At 40.9% G+C, this 14,925-nt stretch overlaps 1 protein-coding gene across 4 annotated transcripts in view; it reads right to left on the bottom strand.

Moving 5' to 3' along the window:
- Positions 1 to 14,925, bottom strand: part of LOC137478275 (VPS10 domain-containing receptor SorCS1-like) — a 261,330-nt gene that overhangs the window by 51,675 nt on the left and 194,730 nt on the right. For all 4 annotated transcript variants that reach the window (XM_068198011.1, XM_068198008.1, XM_068198009.1 and 1 more), the window contains exons 9-10: positions 10,065 to 10,244; positions 5,857 to 6,003 (exon numbers count right to left, since the gene is read on the bottom strand). In XM_068198011.1, the coding sequence (XP_068054112.1) occupies positions 5,857 to 6,003; positions 10,065 to 10,244 (327 nt within the window). The remainder of the gene's footprint in view (positions 1 to 5,856; positions 6,004 to 10,064; positions 10,245 to 14,925) is intronic.

Genomic DNA, 14,925 nt, shown 5'->3' on the forward strand with positions numbered 1-14,925 from the left:
AGAATATATCAGCTGAGCAAGAAGGTAAGATAGATGGGCAGATTTTCAAAGCTGCAATTACAATTCCTTCCAAATCTGTAATATGATATTTTCTGAAAATTTCTGAATACTATTTCCTTCATTTGGGTTTTAATTCCAGATTTTTTTTTTCTTTCAAATCTCATGAAGAGCCCTTCATGAAACATGCTAAGGGAGGAGCTGGGGAAAAATACTGGCAAGAAAACCTGAAGCAAACTGACCCAATCAAGGTGGACATCACACAGGAGCAGAACTGGAGCAAAGCCCATGCTTCAGCTTGCCCAGCTCCGTAAGAGAAAGAGGGGCTGTGCAGAGGGACCTTCAGGTTCAAAGGAAGGAGGTTTTCATGAGTAATCTGCCTAAAGGCTAGATCTGCAGTCCCTAGAGTCTGGCAGCCTCCTCTGTAGGAGACCTAGTCTCATAGGTCACTGGAGGAAGACCACTTATCCAGCCCATCTCAAAGCAGGTGAATATGACTGAAATGACAATTCCTCTGTGGAGAAAGGCACAGTTCTTCTGGCAAAGGCAAACGAGGGTGGTGAGGAGAGATGGGAGCTCTCACTTATGTGAGACAGGAAAGGGGGATGTGGGCTGTGCAGCAGGGAGCACAAGCTGCCAGGTGGAATGTACTGAGCAGCCTAACTCCAAGTGACAGCCTTGTGAGGGCAGCCGCTGGAGCAGCCCGGGGCACCGGGAGGAAGTGGAAAACAAATTGAGCTGACATGAATGCAGGAAGTGGAAAAGCACTGCAAGAGCATGAACTTTTTCCTTTTACATTTTGATAGGTTGTGAGAAGACTAAATAGAAAACATATTTTTAAAACTTACATACTCCAAGCCCACTTCAGCATTTTGAAGACAGAACCTAATGGCAACTCAGCCAATTCCCAACTCAGATGAGATCTTGTTAAGATTCAATCTTTGTGCTACCAGAGGTTTCCTTTCAAATTTATATCATTTCACAGATATAGCATATAAAAATGGAATATTCCTCTCCAATATTAAAATCCAAGCCATCTGTCTAAGCAGACAGATGGTCTTTTTAGTGGCATGACTTCTTACTGGTTGGAGTGCAGTAATGCTTAGAGTCTCTAGTGACAACTGGGTATGGTGTGAAAACCAACCTTTCCACTCTTAGCCAAACAGCTGAAGTTACTGCCCACGGCCACCCCCCATCCTGACTGTGTTAGCATTCTCTTCTTCATTCCCCTATACACCTTCTCCATCTCTGCCCCTATATAGTTCATCAATAGATATTTTTCCAACTCTTTTGTGTTCTGCTGGTCCTTTTGTGTTCCTCCTACAGCTCTCATAGCTTAATTCACATAGAGACATCTCACTGCTTTTCAGAATTTTCATCAATTGTCTCTGTCGTTTTTGTTGTTACCAGCAGGCTACTAAAATCATTATTATCATAAGAATCACAGGTTTGGGTTTCCCTGTCATTGCTTTGTTCCTATCTGTGCCACCTGTTGCACAGCCACCAAGGGACAGGCAACCACATCACGGAGCATTTAAACTCTAGCTAGAAGATAAAACACAGGTGATAAAGCCCATTGCTCTGCCCACTGCCACAGGTTTTACAATTATGCTGGAGTTCATTACTTGCTTCCTAATATTTTCCAGCCAACACTCTTATGCTCTCCCCTTAGGAAACTCATCAGTCCTTAGTAAAATTTCTCATAAACATCCACAAACCCACTTTTGGCTGTTCTGCAATGCCCACCTGAACTGTCTCCAATGGCAGGACACAATACAAACCAGCTATTAGTGGCTGTCCCTCATCAGAAGTGGGAGAATGTATTATATATAACACAAAGATGTTGCTGGTGACCATTCACAAACCTAGGGGGTGTCACAGCATTTGCTCACCTGCAATAGCAAGGAACAATGAAAAGAGACAAACACTTCCAAGAGGGATATTCAAAACACCTCACTTAGATGTTTAAAATACTCTGTAGCAGATGGCACAAATGTCCCCCTTTATGAGAAGTGGGTCTTTGTCCTGAAATCCGTATAAATTCCTACGGAAAAGACAAATAAAATGTGGGAGGGAATAAACAGATGTCTGGGGAAGAGAGGCACAGAGAAAAATATGACTTGCCTTAGGTCATGTAGGAAATTGGAGATAGACCCAAAAATTGAATGAAGATTCTCCTGAGATTCAGCCCTGTGTGTGAACCACAAGTCCATCCTTGAAAGCTAATTGATTAACTCTCCCAGGCAGATGCTCATCTCTTGCCAGACAGAACTACTCCTCAGTTAACAACACATGGTAAGTATCAACCTAAACCAGCACCTTTGGAAAAAAATACCTTGGCAGCTATTTCATGAAAATAAAGTATATTCATCTTAGAATGCAAGCGGTATAAACAAGAAAAACAAAACCCTAGGATTAGATGGAATTTCATTGCTTTCCTCCTTCCTCGTTATTTAGAGCTGTCTCACAAAAAATGCAAAGAAATTCTGAGACCCTTTGAAAAACCACCTCAAGTGTACTGTCAGTAGAGGGATGGTTTTGTCTGGCTCGCCCTGTGCTTCAACCAGATTCCTTCCTAACCTCCTTAGCCAACAGCTTAGCTGCTATGTACTTAATTCTGTTTTAATTCTCACTTAGTTTAGGTTTAAAGACCCACTGCACAGAGCACACAGCACTGCACTTGCAGGCTGGGGACTGTACTGTCACTCTGGGAAATGGCAGATCCCATTTTGCCAGTGAGCTGGAACATACGTCATTGCTGAGCCCTGAGCTGCTGCTGGAGACAATTATGCTGAAAAGCAGCAGTGGGAAAGCATTAGTATCTGCTGTGCAGCATGAATGGGAGCTAAACTACATGTACAATGGTCTATGAAGAATTCACTTATCTGTGCCATAAGGAAAAGCAGGATCGTGTCGGGAACAGTTATGTCTAGAAGGAAAAGGAGCAGTTGGCATAAGGAGGTAAAACTAGTGATGCAGGGGTGGCTAAAGAGGTGAGTGGAGTTTGTGAAGTGTTTTAAATGCTAAGCTATGTCACACTGACATAGCATTTTTCCTCAGCAGATAGCCTTTATGGATCCCTGACTTATTTCCAGGAATGTAAATAAATGCTTAGAGTGTTTGTGCTCTAAAACTTTCCTACCACTCCCAACTTCTGTGGTTTATTCTCTATAATTTCTAGAATTCTTTCATTCCATATTTTGCTTTAATCTTCCCCACCATTAAGCATGAACCTCAGATGGGATTTTTAAATGGCTTGTCTCTCTTGCAGAATTGCTATTTCACTTTGTGGTTTGGTATATTTTCTGTACTTCTATCCCTCCCTTTCTATGGCAGGCAGACTCTGTTCCTGTAAAATCTAACAAGAAAGTTTAGTTCAGATTTCAGCTATTTTCTTTCTTTCAAATTTGCAAGCTGACCACTGAGACTCTGCATGCTCAGCTGAGGTTCCCTGCCCCTCTGCCATTCCAAAAGCTGGTGAAAACCTAAACATGGAGGAGTGCTTAGACAATCAAAGAGGCCTCTTGCCTGTTTTACCCAATGTTAGGGGAAGAGGAAAAATAAACATGGCTAAATATTCTTCTGGCCTTATCACAGGGCAGGGCTTTTCATTCTCCTGAAAGGACAAAGACTGAGATACATGGTTAAAGTCCATTGAGGATTTGTCCCTTAGCACCCTGAAATCACAGAACAATTCCTACACTCCAGCTCAAGTCACAGAGCACTTAAGAAATGTAAACAGCATGACAAACATCCACTGAGCTTGCACAGGTGGAAGTAATTCTCAGAGCAAGTATATGGTTACACAGAGTGCAAAATAAAAACAAACTGATGTTTAAAAAGTGGTTTATGCACAGTGGAGCTCCAAGTATGCAAATGCAATCCCCAGAGAACCATGAGCTTCTCTAGGTCAGTTCTCACTGTGTCCCTACAAGTGCCCATACCTTCTGCTCCTGCTCTTGACCCTTTGTCTGGCTTGTTCACATTTATCCCTCTCGAGGGAATCCAGCTTGTTCAGGCATATCTGGTCTAATTTAAAATGAAGTTTATGGTATTCTCTGATGCCCATGGATATAGCAGCAGATACAGTATGGATGGGAAGGCTTAAAGGGAGCCATAGCTCTCTGTCCCCCCATAAGAACCGTCCATTTCTGTTTCACACACAGCTTTATGACCCCTTCCGTTATATAATGGGCAACTACAGTGGAGGATATAGCCTTGTATATGAAATACCCAATTCCTGAAAAGAGCTGTTCCATAAGGGCCACACAGAGCAGCATCACTGGCTCACTTACAACCAGAGTGGCAAGTCAGACTTTGCATGATCAGATGCACAAAAATACCAGGAAAGACCTCTCAGAACTCTAACTTCAAATTTATGGGGAAAAAAATAAAGTCTACTTTTATTATTTTATTTGCCTATGTGCTTTTTTTTGTTCTTCTGTCTTGCCAGGCCCCTAAAATATTATACTATCATATTACATATTAAGAATCCTGACTTTCTGATTAAATTGGTTATAATTTGGAAAGGTCAAAATGTCTTTTTTTACTGAATATGTTCACTTAAGTTAAAACTAGATTATACAAACTATTTGAAACACAAAGGCTTCTTTACGTAACCCCTTCCAAAGTACCGAATTGCTTTATGCCTGAAAAGCTTTTTGCATGCCAACTTTTTTTGGTTTTCACCTCATAAAAACATCTAATTAAAAATTCACTTACAATTTTTAAAAAATTGGAAGAAGAAAACAAACCCAAACAAATTTAGCCATGCTCTGGAAGAACTCAGAAGACTTATTTTACCCCCAGTCTTTCCTATTTATTTTTTCCAAACTGGACAGAAAATGAAGGACTTACATTTTGACTCCATCAAAAAATCAATTATTTGAATAGCTTCAAATATTTATTCTTTGCTGTTTCAATAGTGCATGACATTCAGTTAAGAGATTAGTGTATCATTCAGCTATAAAATATAATGCTGATTCAGATTCTAATGCCTCACAATGAGAAACCTTTTTTTTTTTTTTTTAAGATGGAAAAGAGCATGAAAGTACAGGACAGGAGCAGTAAGAGCAATCTAAATAGTGTCCCTGATTCTGCCTGGAACCATATTAGAATTAGTATAATATGAAAGCTATTGAAAATCCCAAATACAGGGGTTCTGAGTATTATCCCACTACAATGAATAGATGGTATCAGCTGAAAAATATGTCAAGATCAGTTTAAGCTCTCTAACTTCATAAAGGTCTCCAATTCTAGTCACATAACTTATATTTCACTTTCCCTCCTGGAGACTGTTTGCATATAATGATGATTAAAGACTTCGCTATATGTGGATCTATATCAGTAAGCACAGAAATAGATACAATTTACACCAACACAAAGCTGGACATATATTTGGATGAATGTGTGGATTCTCACTTATGAGCTCAAAGAAAAAATGATGAATGTTAATAAATATTAATGACAGCAGAGCAGCCTGAAAGCAATCCCAGTTCTCTTTTCCTTTGAGCCTGTTTCCAGTTACTGTGCCTCTCAGAGTTCTGAGCTACAGCAGCTCTTGCCTCCCATCTAGTGTCCAGAGAACCGACTGCCAGACATGGCATCCAGCTTCTCCTGCTCTTCCAGGGGACACAGCACTTCTGCAGAAGGCAGCTGATCCACAATTTGTTCCAGAAATTAAATTAGATTAACCTAAATTACAATGCAATAACCCCTGGCAGCCCAAGCCTGAAGCACTGCACTCCATGAGATACACTGCACGGAGAGGGGAGCCGCCCTCTTTTTGTTGTGTTACCTGGTAGAAAAAGATTGTTCTGGGGTATTACCACCCCCCAAATTCCCCCCTCAGGTACTTACTAGGAGACAGTGAATGGGATTTCCCCTCAGATCCGTGTGCGGAGCCTGCAACAAACTCCAGTCTCTCCCTTTATTGTAGGTGATGAAAGTTTTCACTTGGTTGTCAATCTTCTTGTTAGCCAAGAACATTCCCTTTATCCCTGCTACCTAGGAAAAATTGACATGGCTGAAAAATAGATCAAGTCCATGCAGGTTCTGTGCACGTCCTTTTTTCTCTGTCAAACCCACCAGGGCTCTGCTGGCTCTGTCAGTGTGGTCAGTGTCAGGGCCAGAATTGCCAGTGTACATCAAAGGCAAGCTGGGGTGCTGGGGAAGAGATAAAGCCATGACGGGTGCAAAGATGACAAATGGGAGAGAAATGTTGTATATCAGAATCATTATGGGAACATGGCAAGATGTCAGTAGCATTATCTGTAAAGTGACAACCTCTCAACTGTGTAGGCATCCTTCCCCCTGAAAGATGAAACATGTACAGGTAATTATTTTTGTCTTGCACAGCAGCAGCAGGAAACAGCAGCTATTTTGGCCTTGTGAAGAAAGCAGCAACACACACACACATAAACTTGCATTTCAGTTTTATATTCTCATCCAGCCTTCTTCAGACTTTCATCTAAGGATCTCAGTGTTTTTCAAAATAATAATCACCAGTGTTTCAACAGGATAACTTGGGGCACAGAAGTATTTTTTTTACAGTTTTGTATTTTGAGGAAACCAAACCACTGGTGACTCAAGCAAGGCCATACAGAATGCTAGCTACAGAGCTGGCAATAAGGTCTTCATCCTTTTACTATTTCCTGGTGTTTTACCCAACAGTTTATATCCACAGACCTGCAGGAGGATTTTGCAAAGACATGACACTAACAGATTCACATTGGAACCAAGCCTAAAAGTATCTTAGTGAGGAGAAAAAAAGAATCAACCTCAAACCACAACTCACACTGCAGAATGTTCCCATCTTCTCAGCACACTGAAAATCAATAGCCCAATAGCTGCTGCAGCTTGCGAATGAATTTGTTAGGCTGTCATTCTGCAACCTGAGTGCCGCAATAAAAAGGAAAGTGAAATCAGGAGAAGGAGGGGGAAAGTGAGAAACTTTTTGGTTTCCAGCAAGTCTGTTCAGTCATCCACCTCACCTCTGCTTATGATGTAGAATTAGCAGACAGAATCATTCATCAAGAGTTTTTATTCACAGAGATTAAATGACATGGCACAGCAAACAGTAACACAGCAGATCCAGAGCTTTTTCCAGCTCAACCCATTTAATTATGTAGCTGGATTTGGATGCTACAGCTACCAGTGAACAGGACCTTATTGCACTTTAAATCCTGTGCAGTGAAACTACTTGTGTACGGTGCTTTGGTACAGCACAATGATGTACTTAGTCATTCAAATAGCACCTTCCTGAATTTCATTTGAAGTTCATAAAGAGTTTGACATGCTTGCTACAAAGGGCAATAGTCATTAAATTAAATAGTTAACTAATTCATTGTTGATATAAGCAGAAAAAAGATAACCTTTTCAATTTCCTATCTGGATTGTTTGATCCCACCCAACTAAGTATTCAGGATTTCTTTGTTGTAGCAGAAAGGCACCCTGAAAAGACAAGGGTACTCCTGTCTCACAGTGACATTGCATGAATAGACAGGGATGGAAAAATAACATGGTTCTGCCTTTACTACCAGAGGCTAGAGCCTATAGTTGCAGTTGTACTTTGCTTTGTTGCTGTCCCAAAATTGTTCTATTATATAGTCCCTGTGAAACGCTGGCCATAAATGATTAAAGAGCACTTTATATATCAAGCAATAAAAGTGTTCTGAAATCCTGATTTTTTTTTTTTTCTTTTTATGATTCTAGTCATGAGCAGGGACTCAGAATCCTTTCCTGAGAAAGCAAAGTTATTCTGTCAGTCTTGGACAGCTTTATCTTAAAAAAAGACTGCACACACATGCTTGTGTACTCTCAGGAGGAAGAGACAGACCAATTGCACATACACAACCCTGACACACACAGGGAGCTGTTCAGCCCTGCTGCTCACACAGTCATTGCAGAGAAAAACCCAGGCTAGCAAGTGCATGACTACCAGTGGTCAGAGAGGAAAGCACTCCATCAGCTCCCCCGCAGGAATTGTAGAATCCTCACCACCCTGAATGCATTGTGTGCAGATACTAATGCTGCTCTGCAGCTTCAGAGAGATCCATAGAAGACACTTGAGTACACAACTCTTAAAACATTTTTCACTCCCCATCACCACCTTCATACATCAAACATACTTCTCAGCCAACATACGTACTGCTAGAAAAAAGTAAGTTCCAGAGTGACAGGCACATATACCATAGCTATAGACACACCTCCTCACAGTCTGTTATCACCTCAGTCATGGATTGTCACAGGCAGGACTGTCTTGCTGTGGACCATTCCAACAGAGCCTGGGCAGACACAGGAACTAGAAAGGGCACTCAGACACAGTGGTCAGTGATTTAGCTCTTCCCTCATTTTAGGAGGTGGTCACTAGGACACCCTTTTTGTGAACTCAAGGAGACACCATGAAAGAATTTATATTTTTTCTTTGTACCCAGTGCAATTCCCTGCTTAGCAGCATTGAGCAGATTTATCCTTGATTTATAATCAATTTAGGAATTACGCACACAAACATGTTCCCTGCAATGCAACCAGAAGAACTTACTTCTAACACCTGACAAACATGCACATAGACACCTGCACATTAAACAGGTCTTTCTCTGACATCTTCCCTAATGATGATGCTTTTTTAAATAGAGTGCTGCCAACTGAGAAGGACTCATTTGGCAATCTCTCCACTTTTAATTTATCTATGGATTTTTCTCTTTTTCCTGCCTTCCTCTCCATTTTCCCTGAGATCACTATAACAATCTGACTCAGAGAACCATGCTGGCTGGCTCTGTTCTCTTCCAGCAAGAACATCAAGCTGAAAGGAAGGTTTGTGCCATGTCCCATGTCAGCCAATATTCCTTCTATCTAGACAATCAGCAGATATGATGCTGTAAGTCTGATTCCATCAATTTCAATCCAGGTTGCTGTGTGGTGTCAGATGAATAAAACAAAACAAAAGATTTTCTTTACCCCCTGGGATGTAGGACACCTTTACATAATGCAGTAAATCTGCTTCCCCAGCTGACAGTAATAAGAGGCAACAGTTTTTCCATGGGCTGCCAGCACTGCAGAGAGATTAATGGTAAAAAATGTCCAGATGACTGAAATGGCAGTGCCCATCCTCCTCCAGTCCATCTGCACTGATGTATAACTCTTGGGATCTCTGGACAACTCAAGGTGGTTTCCAAGCAGAGGACAGCTGAAGGAAAACTACAGAGCAGAGCTGATATTGAGACAGTGATGGGGAAATACAGGAAGCATCATCATCTTCAAAGGCAGTCAGATCTACTTTATGACCTTTATTCTAAATGGCCAGAAAATGCCCTGGAGGAGACCTGAAAACAAAACCTGACCCTCAGAACGGCAGCTGAGGATTGAATTTCTCCTCAGCTGAGTGCTTGTCTCCAGAGGAAAAACAGGCAGGAGAGAAAGAGATGGACAAGGGCACATTACAAGTCCTATTCTTAGGATCATTGTCATAGAAGACAATGCAAATTGGCCTTTTTACCCTGAGCTTAAACAGAGCACACTTGTTCAGAAAAAGGCTCAGGGTAAAGAGGGCATCAAAATGAGGTATGAGAGTTTCCATGCACACAGGATAGCCCAAGAGGGCATATCTGTAACCACTCAGGTTCCCAGAACAGTCCAAGCTGAGAAAGGTGACAAGGACAGCTGAAAACTGCGGTCTCTTCTAAAACAAGAGATTAGATTGCCAGAAATGCAGCAAAAATCAGAGACTGATACTATTGAGACTGTTGGGAGCTTTCAGAGCCATAGAGCCAACATGGGTCCAAGCAGGATTGTGGCTGACAAACAGAGCTCCTCTTAGCAACTGAATGAACTATTCCACAACTATTTCCTATGCATCAAAGACCTATGAGCTGTTCCTCACCTGAGAACCTACTGGTGAATACAGCAGTAAATCTAGGAAGGGTAAAACTCTGTGTTTAGTCATTTGTTGGCTTTGCTGTTCACATGCTATTTACGAGACTGATGTGCAAGGAGGGAATTGGCATCATGTGAGCTCCTGAGACAAGCAAGTCCTCAGACAGCAATGAGAGTTTAGAGTTATGACATACCTCATAGAGGTCAATCATCACATTCCCCTCCAGCCCTTGACTACTCTTGACATTTTCCAAGGCCAGGGTGAAGTAGATCCCTCGGGTGTCAGAGATGTACAGATTGTACGTGTCGTTCTGGTTCCACTCTTGAACAGCTGCAAACACCTGATTCTCGTCTGTGCTGATAACATGCATGTCCTGGGGAAAGAAAAAAGAGGCAGGTTACTCAGGGGGGCTCTGTGCTGCCATTTCCAATGGCACCAAAGTAACTGGGGAGGAGCAAGGGATATATTCAGGCTGGAGTTTAATCAGAAACTCAGTAGATAATACATTTTACTATTTTATTGTCCACAGCCACTGTAAGCAAGTAATTCCATCCACGAATATTTTACACCAGCTCTCTTCTGCCAATTTTCAAAGTAGTAATTAACTGATGAGGTGTTAATTGAACATTTACATTGGCATTACAGCATTATACAGCAGCACTTTCACTCCCCTTACCAACACCCTCATTTTAATGAATACTTTGTCTGGGGAATAAGGAGGGTTGTTTATTTGTTGGGTTTTTTTTCCATTTAGCATCTGAGTGATTCCACTCATGACTATGAAATGACAGATATTAAAAATGTAGGCATTAAAAAAAAAAAAAAAGACCACCATCACAAACATCTGCTTCTTGCCCAGCATTCAGAAGCCAAATATGCTCAGGACCTGATACAAGTAGGAACTAATGAGGGAACATCTGCTTTATCTAGTGTTTCTAATGAAAATGTGGGCTGGAGCCAAGGCCCTGGACCACTATACTAAACAGTACACCCCAAGAAATAAAACAGAAAAACAACCCTAATCCTCACTAGATATAAAGAACAGAAATGTAGTTAGATCACTAGCACTATGAGTGAGGTTTTGTTTTACTCTGCTTCTTTTCTGTGTTACAGCAGGCAGGAAGCAATTATAAGATTGCATAAGTGAAGAAAAAACAGGAACTACTGAACCTGATCTCATCTGTCAATGCCTGGAGAAATTATTACCCATTTTATTTTATTTTATTTTCCATTGCAATGGAAAAAGCCACCAAGAAAGAGATGGTTATAATGAAATTCCCAGGCTCTATCTGCCCAGCACAGGCACCCTGAGTTCTTTCGTGCCATAAAAATCTGTAGAGGTAGGAAAAGAAAATTCCTACCTCCTTTCCTGGAGATTTCTTAGCACCAGGTGATTCCCAGAAGACTCAGCTGTTCAAGTCTGTTTTGGGCAGATATCCCAAAGTTATTCTGCTTCCGTGAATCTCAGCCAGGACTTTCTATATGCAAAACTGAGAACTTTATCAGAAAATATACTCTTTGGAAGTGGATGCTACTTCTCCCTTCTGCTAATAATAGCATTTGAAAATTCAGTGTCTGGTGGCTTTTTAGGGAGGATTAATACTTCCAGATGAAGTCTTGTAATGTAAAAATAAAAAAGTAATATAATGAAGAAATTTGATCTATAAATTTGAAAGTGGATTCACCATGGAGTTAAGATTCAGAACAGTTACTTGTTCATCCAGATCAGGATCTGAATACAGAGTGGATGCATATGCACTTGATTTACTTTCTTCTTTGCATTGGAGAAAATCATGTCCCAGAAGATGGGCTCATTTTGTGAAGGAACAGATTGGCTTAATTCCCGAGGCAATAGGAAAAGTAATGTAAGCCCCACTGAGTCCTACTAATTTTGGTGGTGAACAGACATCCTCTCTCAGCTCCAGCTGTGCCAGTAGGAGTTACAGCCACAGCTGTTTGTCTATGGCTCCTCTTTTCAGTCTGTCACCCTGGTTCAATCTGCTGGTAGATCTACACCAGCAGGTGTTCCCAGTGTGCTCCAGGCAACATTGGCTAGCACAGCTCTAATCACAAGTGTTAATTTCTGCATATGGGCACACATGGGCAGGCCTCTCCATTTAAACACTGACAGAAAGAAAAATTTGCTTTGCCTGGTGAATGTACTTTTTCTTTACCTTACCATTTCATTCAATAGTTTTGTAAAAACTGGGGGAGAGGACTAAAAAGATATTTTGATCAACACCAGAGGAAACTAAAGGCAATTTCACAAATGCTGAAGAAGGAAATGAGTTAATTTATTCACTAGATGCTTCCTGCATTTGATCAGAGCATGCTGCAAGATGGAAGTCTAAAGAAGATTCCAGTAAGGCTGAAGGAATTTAAGCCTAGGGAAGCAGAGATTGAGATGGAATTGGCATAGTATACATAATTCAGAAAGTCAAAAAAGATAGCATTCCAACTGTGTACCTTTGGGGATAAATTAACTATTCCTCTTAATATGGCCTTGTCCAATAGATGCAGCAATGATGCATAGCTTTGACAGAAATGCATTAGTATATGGGCATCAAACAGATCTTGGACCAGCATCTGGAATTCCTTAATTTCCACATTGGGAAAATTAAAATTAATCAGCATATCATGTTATGCTTTTTTTTTTTTTTAGGGTGGGGATTGATTTATTGTGGGGGGAGAATAATACAAAAATACAGCCTTCATCTTGATATATACAGCACATGCTCCTTACAAAGATGGAAGAGGACAGGAATGTGAAGCAAGGCACCTGTCTCAAACAGTCATCATCACCTTCAGGGGCTCCCCTTGCATTTGTCTACTTAAGAGCCTTCACTTTTTTGTCTCTGTTCCAGAAGATACTGAAAGTACATTAATATGCAGTTCTACTATCTGTCCCTTTTGCCTTTTCAAAGACAAAAGTAACATGATGCTGTGCATGGGTTTGATCAGGTGTCTCCTCAAATGACTAAAGCTGAGGCTTTCTGAATTACTAAACAATTGCCTCTTTTGCATTTGGTCAGGGAACTTTTTTCTTGGCAAAGTAAGTAGTAGGGGTGTATAATGCCAGTTTTATTCTGCCAGCTCAGCTGGACAGAGCATGGGGCTAATAACAACAAGGCTGTGGGATCAATCCCCACATGGGCCCTTTACTTCAGAGCTGGACTTGATGATCCTTCAGATCCTTGGTCCCTTCCAACTTAGAATATTCTGTGAAATGTCTATGAAGATGCTGGTTCTTGCCTTTGCCTTCTGTGAAATTGCTGAGGCTGTCAGCTCTTTTAAGATCTGTATTGTAAGTCTGTATTCTTGTGTATTTGTTTTTGTTATTGCTTCTTCCATCAGGATGTACATCCTGAGGTTGAAAGCAGGTGATGAATTTAAAACAGAGGTACCAGATGCACCCATCCCATCACTATTCAACCCAATACCAGTTAAGACAGCTGTTTTTAAAAGAGAAATAGCTCGACTTGCTTCAGTATTCTCAAATGTCTGCCCAGTGCATTGGTCTAAACTGGAGTAAATGCACCCTGTGTGATTAACATGAGTGACATTACAGTGTGTGACACAGCCCATACTGTGGTGCTGTGGTTCAGAACAAGCAGCATCAACCCACAGATCAGCATCACTGCAACAATTAAGAGGTCTCAATAAAGACTATTTACAGGGTTAACACAACCTGTATGCGCATATGCAGGAATTTGCCTGAATGGAACAGAGTTTTAAGTTTATTTAGGCTTTTAATCAAAGTAGCTACAAGGCTGTAAATGTCAACAAGAATAATATTTTAGTTTGATTTGCTGTAGGCCATCCTGCCTGAGCAGCAGCATCACCTGCCAAGGCTGCCTGCTGTCACACGCCTCCAGTTCAGCAGAGTGACACGCAGAGTCAAAAAGCTTGATATTTCCATCTTCAGTTCCAGAAGTCACTTAGTACTGTTTACCATATTTGGCCCCTCTTTCTTAGCTGAAGGAGATGAAAGAGAATTTGGGCATAAAAGAAGCTGTATGTTCCAATTTCTTGAATAATATAACTCTCTGTGCATTTTTCATAAAAGTGAGTATTTTGCTTTGATGGCAGCCTCCTAGACAGCCACAGTTCCACTGCAGCTCCTTCCAAGACAAATGCAGCTCTTCAGACTTTGAAGATATTTCGAGATTCTGACAAAGCATCATTCTTTGGGTCAAATAACATGAATATATTGCTCCAATTCCTGTTCTCTGGAACACATTGTAATTTAACTCTAATGCATTTTCCCTGACTTTCCAATGATTTCTTTGAGAAGGTGGACAAAAAGTAAGTGTGGGCTAAAGGAAACGGTAAGTTTAAAGCATACAGTGTCTCTACAGATGGTCTGAATTGGCTGTAAATAACAATTTTTATTTGGCTTTTACAATAACCATGCTAAAATGCAACTCCATTGCTAAGAGCTCTTTCAAGTAACACCTGTTGAAATCTGATTTGAATTTTCTCTTGCTTGGGCAGGATATTTCAAAGCAACCTATCTTAAAATGTTACTGAAAATTCTGAGGCAGACCACAGGTCTCCTGTGCCAGAGCTAAGATCTCATGGCTTCTAGTGTGTTCTTCACTACCCTGAAAGCTGGTTTCCAGTGCTGTGAACAGGAGTAAAAGCTCCAACAGCAACGTAGGGAAGGTGAGGCACCAAAAGGCTGGGTTTGAGCTGCAGTCTGTTTATATGAAGGTCACCCAGTCAATCCACTATAAACAGGTCTGTTGGGTTGAGGAATCAAAGACAGCCAGTTGAGAAATTAGCCAAGTTATCCCTTTGAACATTTCCATCTACAAAATCTGACCTTGCTCTCTTTATTTTTTTTTTTCTTTTGACAATTCCTGCTTAGTTTCTGGAAATGCATTTGTCTTCTGATGTTAGACCTCATATAGAAACCATAAGATCATTTTCCACCTTTCAGCTTAAATCTCATTTAAAACAGACTATATCAAGAATGAAAAGGCCAAAAAAAAAAAAAAAAGGTCCTCTGTCTTTGTTAAGAACCCATTAGGATACCAGCTGCAAATTGGTAG

Source organism: Anomalospiza imberbis, chromosome 8 (assembly GCF_031753505.1).
Source record: "Anomalospiza imberbis isolate Cuckoo-Finch-1a 21T00152 chromosome 8, ASM3175350v1, whole genome shotgun sequence".
Classification (NCBI taxonomy): domain Eukaryota; kingdom Metazoa; phylum Chordata; class Aves; order Passeriformes; family Viduidae; genus Anomalospiza; species Anomalospiza imberbis.